Source organism: Bufo gargarizans, chromosome 2 (genome assembly GCF_014858855.1).
Source record: "Bufo gargarizans isolate SCDJY-AF-19 chromosome 2, ASM1485885v1, whole genome shotgun sequence".
Classification (NCBI taxonomy): Eukaryota; Metazoa; Chordata; class Amphibia; order Anura; family Bufonidae; genus Bufo; species Bufo gargarizans.
The window spans coordinates 19,906,612-19,917,215 of NC_058081.1; the positions used below are offsets into that span (position 1 = coordinate 19,906,612).

At 40.2% G+C, this 10,604-nt stretch overlaps 1 protein-coding gene across 1 annotated transcript; it reads left to right on the forward strand.

Annotated features, from left to right (window-relative positions):
* Positions 1 to 354: 354 nt before the first annotated feature.
* Positions 355 to 9,680, forward strand: LOC122925502 (extracellular calcium-sensing receptor-like). The gene is made up of 6 exons (XM_044276857.1): positions 355 to 488; positions 2,486 to 2,777; positions 6,182 to 7,012; positions 7,317 to 7,544; positions 7,656 to 7,779; positions 8,776 to 9,680. The coding sequence occupies exons 1-6, from the start codon at positions 355 to 357 to the stop codon at positions 9,678 to 9,680; spliced, it is 2,514 nt and encodes an 837-aa protein (XP_044132792.1).
* The last annotated feature ends 924 nt before the right edge of the window (positions 9,681 to 10,604 follow it).

The following is a 10,604-nucleotide window of genomic DNA, read 5'->3' on the forward strand; positions in this document are numbered from 1 at the left end:
AGAATTCAAGGGAGCTTGAACTCAAGGATTGCCTCCTGATGTCCTTCTGAAATGCTCTTAGGACAAATCATAAGATTTACTAAAAATTCGGGAATTGTCATAAACCAGGTAAATTTACATCCTTTTCCATTACATTAGAAACCAATAAGTCTAACCATGAAAAGAAGGCCATGTGTTTAGGTGGAAAACTTTTTTATGACTCTATAGTTACTTGTTCCATTCTTATGTCTCTCAGAGATACAGTAAATGCACAGGTCTAATGAAAGCATGGTGGTCAGGTTCTGCAGGGGAGTATGTCACATGTCCATGTCCTACGTTATTTTAATTCTCTACTGCAATGGACAGAAATGCAGAATGGACATTTCAGAGCTTCATGGAGTTACACAGCCAGGGCATATAATGCTTGGAGTTGTGCTTCCTCTTCATCTTGCCACAAATTATCACCCTACGTCTTTCACTGAGAGACCACCCAGGACCACCTGCTCAATGTAAGTAGGAATTATGTGTAACTGTATGTGTAACGGGGGCTGTAAACATTGATTTTCTCATAAAGTCTTAAGACAATTGAGACTTTTGACTTAAGCTGGGAAATGGTAGAAGAGCAAATTAGTATTTTGGAGGGGTGGTTGGTTGAAGGTTTTTAACAGTTCCAAATCATTGAGTATTCTGGACCACCATTTGGCATAGCTCTGCACCATACAACCCAATGCAAATCATCAAACCTGGTTATACCAGTTACAAATATCCTGTACACATGCATATACATGCACATTATGCATGATGCTCCAAGGGGAATAGAAGAGGGCATCATCTTTTTTTTTTTTACCGTGTGTCTTAAGCAAGGACTCTTGGCTGAAGCGTAGCAGCTGAAAGTTGAGTGGAGCTTCTTTCTGGACTCATTAGCCTGAGACATACTACCACCTACATGGCCCTGATTCATGGGCCCCAAGAGCAAACTTGACTATTTAATGTTACGGACAATGGTTGTGGAACCACTGTGCCAACTAACCTGTTATCCCTGAGGGCATTTTCCTGGTGGTACCCTGTTTTTTTACCATTTAACCACCATACAGGTATCTGATATTTGCTGCAGGGGAACCAACAGGCCTCTTTCTCTTGGAATAGTCCTGATGTACGGTAGTTGGAATCTCAACCACAGATGTCAGAGACACAGGGAAGATACGCAGACAGAACTAAGTCGAGGTCAGGCAAACATAATACATGCAAATCTAAGAACAGTCCAGGGGAAGGACAGACGGAACTACATCAGATGGAGAAATGGATTATAGCTCTAGCATATGCTCCAATAGGCAGAGTGACCTGGCAGATCTATTGACACCTACAGATCTATTGAGATCTATTGCACAGGCTAGGGTCGGGACATAGAGCACCACACAGCTAAACACCTGTACCCAAAGCAAAAGGGAGTTAACCCCTACTGAGCCACAGTTTGCTGTGAGGTTAAATTAATAAACCGTAATTCACACACATAAAACAAAGCTTTGGGTAGGGGTAATTGTACTAATTACCACAACGTTAGTATGTAGACATCATTGCTAAGTGGACATCGTTTCTAATTGACCCTGCAAATCTATGGGTATCATTACTGTATTTGTCCATATTACTGCTGAGGCATCACTGCTACTTGTATAGAACTGCTCTGTGATTATGTTTAAAAGACATCATTTAATGATATAAAATACTGGAATATGTGCCTTAAAGTAACACTCAGCACAGACGCCAAACCCAAAAAAGAACAACCAACAAAACCTAACTTAATCTCCTTTTTTTATTTTCCTCTTTTATCTGATATCACAACTGTCGACCATGACAAATGAAATAGAAAATCGCTATATTCTTTTCTTGGGCTGCAGCCATGTTTTCTCCCCCTCTGATTCTAGTGCAGCTGAGCCAGGAAGTTAAGGCGGAGAGGGCTTGGTTTAGGCTACATAATTTACGTCTACCCAGTAAGAGTAGCCAATTTGTTGGAAGGAATCTCCTAGTTACCAATAGTAAGAAATACATTAGGAGATGAGAGAAATTCCTAAGATTCATTTCAATCCAATTCATCCGAATAGGCCAAGGAATAACGTAATTGACTTCAATTGGTTCTAAAAATGGCAAATTTTAAAAGATCTGATGAGAAAGTAAATGTAGACAATTACACATATCTCTGGTGTAAATGATGCACTGGAGAGTCTCTGCTCAACTCCTGCAGATCTTTCTGCACTACACAGGCTACAGAGTCCATTATAGTCAATATGGACTAAGCCCCACCCATTACCCAGAACTTCAAGTATGGAAATGTTATGCTGGCGAACAGTCGGTCTCCATTCAAAGATGGTGGAGACTAGGAGACAAGGGTAGCTCTCTGCCTGCAAGATTTCAGAAAAACTGTTTGCAGTTGAAGATGGACATCTTTTATACAGTACTTGTATTTGATTGTTTTTATGTGTTTAAAGTTTAAATGCCCTTTAAATTTTAGGTTCCACTTTGAAAGCTATCAACAACTTCAGGCAATGATGTTTGCTGTGGAGGAAATCAACAAAGACCCAAATATTCTGCCCAATGTCACACTTGGCTTCCAAGCTTACGATTCATGTGATGCTCTCCATTTGGACTTAGGGAGCTCATTGCAAGTATTAACAGGAATCAACGCCGCCATCCCCAACTACCGATGTACTTTAGAGGTCCCCTTCACTGCAGTCATTGGGCCCGCAGTCTCCACCCATTCAATTCTCATTGCACATATTTTGGGGCTCTACAGGTATCCTCAGGTAACATCATCATGAACCAATTCTACCTTTATCAGGACAAGTAGCCATTAGAGTAGTTATATTCTTCCACATAGGGGCAGTATTATAGTAATGATATTCTTGTACAGAGGAGGCAGTATTATAGTAGTGATATTCTTGTACATAAGAGGCAGTATTATAGTATTTATATTCTTGTACATAGGAGGCAGTATTATAGTATTTATATTCTTGTACATAGGAACAGTATTATAGCAGTTATATTCTTGTACACATGAGCAGTATTATAGTAGTTATATTCTTGTACATAGGAGCAGTATTATAGTAGTTATAGTCTTGTACATAGGAGCAGTATTATAGTAGTTATATTATTGTACATAGGGGTAGTATTATAGTAGTTATATTCTTGTACATAGGAGGCAGTATTATAGTAGTTATATTCTTGTACATAGGAGCAGTATTATAGTAGTTATAGTCTTGTACATAGGAGCAGTATTATAGTAGTTATATTATTGTACATAGGGGTAGTATTATAGTAGTTATATTCTTGTACATAGGAGCAGTATTATAGTAGTTATATTCTTGTACATAGGAGGCAGTATTATAGTAGTTATGTTCTTGTACATAGGAGCAGTATTATAGTACTTATATTCTTGTACATAGGAGGTAGTATTATAGTAGTTATATTCTTGTACATAGGAGCAGTATTATAGTAGTTATATTCTTGTACATAGGAGCAGTATTATAGTAGTTATGTTCTTGTACATAGGAGCAGTATTATAGTAGTTATATTCTTGTACATAGGAACAGTATTATAGTAGTTATATTCTTGTACACAGGAGGCAGTATTATAGTAGTTATATTCTTGTACATAGGAGGCAGTATTATAGTAGTTATATTCTTGTACACAGGAGGCAGTATTATAGTAGTTATATTCTTGTACACAGGAGGCAGTATTATAGTAGTTATATTCTTGTACACAGGAGGCAGTATTATAGTAGTTATATTCTTGTACAGACAGTAGGAGCAGTGTTATAGTAGTTCTTATACGTATGATGCAGTATTATATTAGTTGATTGCTCATAGGAGGCAGCAGTATTGTAGTTATGTCCCTGTCTTTAATGGGGGTATTCCATTTTCATAATGATTTATTTTTTATTTTCCAGAGTTCCCCAAGCACTATATATTTTTGCCACATATAGTTAGCACAGTAGGCAGGAAACACAGAGAGCGTGAGCCCTGATTGGAACCCAAACCACTTTCCCTGCCTACATGCAGTGTAAGCCCTAAGTGGCAAGCATGTAACTGGTCAACGTTCCTTGATCTGCTAAGTGCAAGACACAGATGAGAACACAAAAATGTGGTTGTACGGCAATGGTTAGAAACTGGGTGGACACTACAGTACTAAATCAGAAAACAGAGGGTAGTCAGAATAGCGAAGCAGATGTCAGAAACAGACGAGAGTCATAGTACCAAATCACGAGGCAGAGAGGGGTCAAAGGCCAATCGCAGTCCAATACGAACAGGACAGAACTGGGAGCACAGCAAAGGAGTAAAGCCTATGACTGGCAAGTGTGTATTGCCAGCATGGGATTTTAACAAAGCGCTGAGTCCCTGGATCAGAACAGATAGGTCTAAGGACTCGGTGCCCCATTGGAACAGAACCCTAGTTGCGTTTATGATAGGGAGGCTGAGCAGTCATTCAGCCTGCAATAATCAAACACACCTAAACCATCAATAACTTAATCTGAATGCACACTGGGGAAGAAACTGAGCGTGTGGCTTAGACAGCGCATCACAGGGGGCATGGCCCGGCATTATGTTTCACATGGCGTGGCTGCACTGCAACTCGAGAGCAAACCGGTGAAGCTCAGACAGGTAAGCTGCTGACACATATACCTCAGCGTCTTGGCTGCTGCAGAGACAACAGTGTAGTAGGTGGACCAAGCCTATGAAACGTTACAGAGCAAAGTATTTTTGTATTGATTATAAAAAACAAGCTGGAAGATACTGAAAACCGGAAGTTCTGAATGTACACAACCAACCAGGATGTAGTGAAGCTGAGAGAAAGGGAAGGAAAGTGCTGTCATGAAAAAATGAGATATATTGGGGTAATAAGCAGTGTCTGGGACACTCTGGGCACATGCATATAATTTGTATTATGTAACAGTAGAACCCCTTTATGTCATGGCTGAGGATGGGGAAAACCCTCAGCTGTGTGATGCCAGGAGATGTTAATCACCACTTGGCCAGGAGCACAGGATCAGGGAGCAGGGCACCTCCTATAACGTCCCTAATCTGACCCTGACTCCTAGCTATATGAGCCGACCCTGATGGTGGGAGGGCTCATACTCCGGAACCTTTAAGTCCCTACTAGCCCTCAGGGTGGCCCTTACTAGGAGCAGGGTAAGACGACCTGTTCCTCCTGGATACGGAGGAACGGGAGTCTCATTGGCCAAGCTGCAAGGAAGGGGAGACATATACAGACATACCCAGTGTTCACACAAAGAAGGGAGATAACCCTTCCTACACCTGACAAGGGAAAAACAGCAACTTAAAGGGGAATACACACACAATAAACCCTGTGCACACCCGAACGGAAAGTGCACACATATAAACACACGTTGCAGGTGCAACCGCATGCACTTGACAGCAAGCTGCCTAGCCACAGCTCAGGCTGCTATACTGCCAATACATAATGTTGCCAGTGGCAACCACAGGTGAGCAACATACTTCAGCCCTCACCTGTGATTGACAACAAGAACAAGACCGCAGGCAACTGCTTGCGGTTCAAGGAGTCACGACCATAACCATGGTCATGACACTTTAAGGCTGATGCTGAACTAGCCTGTACTAAGTAGTGTGCTAGTTTGCCCTTGAGAAATCCACCATTGAGGCTACAAAAAACTCCACTTCACTAAAGAGAAAATCAAATGTAGTAGGTAAGTTTGATTGCTCTTGTTTCTTGTTGTTATTCGGTTACCAAATTCCAAACAAAGCTCAAAGGATATGACAACCTTGGTGACATTTCTCAGTGAAATTATCAAAGTTAAAGCTATAACTTTGTATGTTATAGTAGTTATGCTTATTGCGGAAATGTGGCAAAAAATCTGGTTAATTTCATGGGTTTGTACATCTTTGTTGCTCTTACCTGAGTACTTTTATACTGGAGATCCAATACTGTCCTCTTCTAGGCCTTAGCTAACTATGGTGGCATGATAACCAAATAGCCCTAGCTTTAAAAATCATACAGGGAGCATAGGAATGCTTTAGTTGCCTACCATAGTTATTTCTTATACTTCCGGTTCAAAAGGTCTACTAGAGGTCATCTATGAAATGGTGCCATGTGGGTAAATAAAACTTTGCTGAGTTGTGGATGGTATAGTTTATGAAATAACTTTGTTTTTTTATTTTGATATTTTTAACAGATCAGTCATTACTCAACAAGTCATCTACTGAGTGACCACAAAAAATTCCCATCTTTCTTCAGGACTGTTCCAAGTGATGCCTTCCAATCTCTGGGACTAGCCAAACTGGTCTTGCATTTTGGCTGGACCTGGGTTGGGTTGTTGGCTGTGGATAATGATTATGGTCAACAAGGGATTCAGATGGTCAGACAGGAGATAATAAAAGGGGGAGCATGCGTCGCTTTTGCCGAAAACATTATGATGAATCAACCAAATCACAATGCTCCTCACATTGTGAAGGTGATAAGAGAGTCTACTGTCCAGGTTATCATTGTCTTCTCCACAGATGTAGAACTAATCCCAATTCTAGTAGAGATGCTGAGGCATAACATCACAAACAAAACCTTTGTAGCCAGTGAAGCTTGGTCTACCTCTAGCCTTCATTCCATTGGTCAATTTTTAAGGCTTTTAACTGGCACCATTGGTCTAGCATTTTACAGTGGAAGTATTCCAGGACTTAGCAGGTTCTTAAAAGCAGTTCACCCAAACTCATCTATGGAAAGGGATTGGATAAATATATTTTGGGAACAAACTTTTAACTGCAAATTCATTCATGACAAGAACTCGACAGATGCCTTGGACAACTATTTAAATGAATGTACAGGCCAAGAGAATCTGGAAAATATCAAGAACAGCTTTACTGATGTCTCCAACTTACGGACAACATACAATGTGTACACCGCAGTCCTTGTTGTAGCCAAAGCACTGGATGATCTGAACAATTGTAGACTATACAAAAGCCCATTGCCTCAAAATAATTGTGCAGACATTTATCAACTGAAGCCCTGGCAGGTAATTCTCATATTGTACAAACCTCTCAGCTTTATTAGGCATTTTCTGTTGATAAAAGACATAACTTGATTGCATGCAAATCTGTAACAGGTCCTCCACTTTCCATGTGTCATTTATAGTACTGTTGTCCTCTTGCATGGCCTATGGGTCCCCTCAGACACAAGCACTCTAGTAAAACTGCTATCTCCGTGTACCTTATAGGTATGCTCCGATAGTAAAAACACTATGATAATTATGTAGTCACAATAATGTCTATATAATCTATATCATCTAAGCCTTCTAATTTTGCTTCCTTATTTTGAAGCTTCTCTACTATATGAAGAAAGCAAGGTTGAAACTAAATGGTGGCAGAGAGCTTTACTTTGATCATAATGGAGACCCTCCGGCAGTCTATGACATTGTGAACTGGCAGATGAGCCCAGACAGCGGCATACAACAGGTCAAGGTTGGCAGTTATGACACCGCAGCAGCCGCTGGTCAATTCTTTATCATAAATGCAAGTTTGTTAAGGTGGGCAACAGAAGATAGTCAGGTGAGACTGTTTTAGTTCCAAATAGTAGGTTAAGATAACTATCTACTGTATCTATCTATCTATCTATCTATCTATCTATCTATCTATCTATCATCTGTCTCCACTTTCCAGGTCCCTTTGTCGGTATGTAGTCAAAGCTGTCCACAAGGATTTTGGAAAGCAGTTCGAAGAGGAGAACCTGTGTGCTGCTTTGAGTGTGTTCCTTGTCCTCATGGAGAGATCACTAATAAAACAGGTACCCTGTATGTAATTTTCTACTCAACTATTCTTTGTGGAAAGGTAGCAACTAAAGGAGAAAGAATTTCTACAAGCTCTTTTCTTCTCCAACCTCACCAACCATGATATCTTCTCAGAAATGTGCACAATAACTCCACAGTACAGCACACGTGAGCCTTAAATAATTATTCCATTTCTAATTAGTTACCTCCTATCCATTAGATAAGGTATAGCTATTAAATAAGTGGAGATTTAATTGCTGGGACCACCAATCACAAGAAAGGGAGCCTTCACAGGGATCGCAGGTCAGTGAATGTAACGGAGCATTAGATTGCATAGAAAGGGGGAATATGAATGTAATTTAAACTCCTAAGACTCCTGTGCCCAGCCTTCTGTCTCCCGGGGAAGCACGAGTTAGCAGCACAGCGTTGTTACCTATCACTTGCCCTAAGCTTTAGCAAAAAAATAAAAATAATATGACAGTTATCCTTTAAGTTGTGGAGACTCAACGGGCTGACAGAAGGTATCCCTTTCTTGTGTCAAACATCTTACAAACCATGTCTTGAGCCCATCAGCATTAGCTAAGGTATCACTATTGTACAGTGCATAGCATAAAACTCTTTTTCTGAAGCTCCACCATGAAAAAGAGATGCACCAGATGAAGTCCCCTATTCGAACACTAACAAACCATATACAGAGGTCACTAAGGTGTTGACATTTTGTGACTATACTTTTTAATGTAAGTTAATACAATTGAAATCCTGATTCCATGGAATATTCATCCAGGGATCTGTCCAATTGCCACAAGGGTCAGGAAGTCATTTTTCCACTCTATGGTAATAGTGTCTCTGCCATTTAAAGTATGGCTTTGCCTTTTTCTGGATCAACTGGGGTTTTTAAGTATAATAAGATTGAACTTGATAGATCTACTGTGGATCTATGTAACCATGTAAGCTGCAGCAGAGCTGAGTTTTTCATTTGGCATCACCCACAGACCATGTTGCTTATCTTACAGATTCTGTTGACTGTATTACGTGTCCATGGGATCAGCTGCCAAATCAAGAGAAGTCCAGATGTTTTCCAAAGTCCATAGAGTACCTCTCTTATGAAGATCCACTTGGAACATCCTTGACTGCTATTAGTGTTTTATCTTCTCTGGCCCCCGATTTTATTTTGATACTTTTTGTTCAATATAAATCCAGCCCAATTGTTAAAGCCAATAATTACTCCCTGAGTTGTCTCCTTTTGGTGTCCTTGTCCTTTGGTTTTCTCAGCTCTTTAGCTTTCATTGGTTACCCCCACCCTGAGAAATGTTTGCTACGTCAGGCTATATTTGGCATGGTCTTTGCTCTATGCATCTCCTGCATTTTAGCTAAAACCGTTATGGTTGTGCTTGCATTTATGGCAACAAAACCAGGCACCATTTTACGGAAATGGGCAACACCTCAAGTATCTTACATGATAGTTTTCATTGGATTCCTGTTACAGTTTGTCTTGTGCCTCACTTGGTTGCTCCTTGCACCTCCATTCCCACAATACAGCACCCATACCCAGTTTATAGTCATCATAGTTGAATGTAACGAGGGTTCACCCATTGCCTTCTGGACCATGTTGGGTTATCTCTTTCTTCTGGCCACCATTAGTTTCATAGTAGCATTCTTGGCTCGTAGACTACCTGACAGCTTCAATGAGACCCAATTCATTACCTTCAGCATGCTGGCTTTCCTCAGTGTCTGGATTTCATATATCCCAGCCTCTCTCAGTGCTCAGGGCAAATACACAGTTGCCATGGAAATCTTTGCCATATTGGCATCTAGTTGGGCTTTGGTGATCTGCATGTTTTTCCCAAAATGTTTTATAATACTGTTCCAACCAAGTTTAAACTCCAAAGTTAATATCATGAGGAAAGACAGAGATTAAGACTTAATAAAGGACCTCTTTGTAATTTTTTATTGTTGAATATATTAAAAAGAAAACTTTTAAAATTATAAAATGTCATAATTCGTGAAGTGAAACAGTCAATTTGACTGTCAAAGGAACTGGAGACCTCTAGAGCCTGGAGACCTCAGACCTCAATGACCACAATGAGCCATTAGATGGGATTTTAAACATTTTTACCATTGGAATACACAAAAAATTGGTATTCCAGCCTGTAGCATTTACCATCTATCTGACTGGATAAGTGATAAATGCTAGATGGATGGGGTTCCGATCTCAGCCAGAACAATAACTATCCCGGATCTATACTGTTGATGGCCTATTCTAAGGATAGGCCATCAAAGTTATAATCCTGGAGACTCCAGCTGAGTATTGCAGAAGGGAGCCTTTACCACCTATACACTGGATAATATTTGAAACGGTTGTCTGGGACCATAATGTTAATGGTCATTAATAATTTAGTACTGGAGAAACCCTTTAAGGGGATATTCCTGCATTAAGCATTTATACTTCCAATTTCCATTGGATATGTGATAAATCAGAAATCGGCAGAGCTACAACTGCTGGTATCCACAGCAATTTCCACGTGGTGGTCAAGCATGTACCTTGCAGTTACATTAACAGTCTGTGGCACTGTCGGGAAGCAGTTTAACACATTTCTCAGCTGTTCCCTGGACTTTTAATGAAGTGTTAGGACATATGGTTGAATATGGCACCATGTCTACTCTCCTAGCAATTTGGAGGAAAGGCATACTAGAAAAACTCATACTGGCAATTGATGGGAATCCCAGCAGTCGGATCCTCACCAATCTATCATTTATTGGATAAGTGATAGAAGCTTTATGCTGGAATACCCCTTTTAGAGGGAGTCTTCAGATCAATAACATTGACTAAGCATGACTATAA

What these genes read in the sequence shown, in the direction of transcription:
- LOC122925502 (XM_044276857.1), top strand. Translation starts at nt 355, where the DNA reads ATGGACATTTCAGAGCTTCATGGAGTTACACAGCCAGGGCATATAATG. An exon ending in CCCAGGACCACCTGCTCAAT is followed by an intron (nt 489 to 2,485) that starts GTAAGTAGGAAT and finishes TTTAAATTTTAG; the next exon opens with GTTCCACTTTGAAAGCTATC. An exon ending in AGAGATCACTAATAAAACAG is followed by an intron (nt 7,780 to 8,775) that starts GTACCCTGTATG and finishes CTTATCTTACAG; the next exon opens with ATTCTGTTGACTGTATTACG.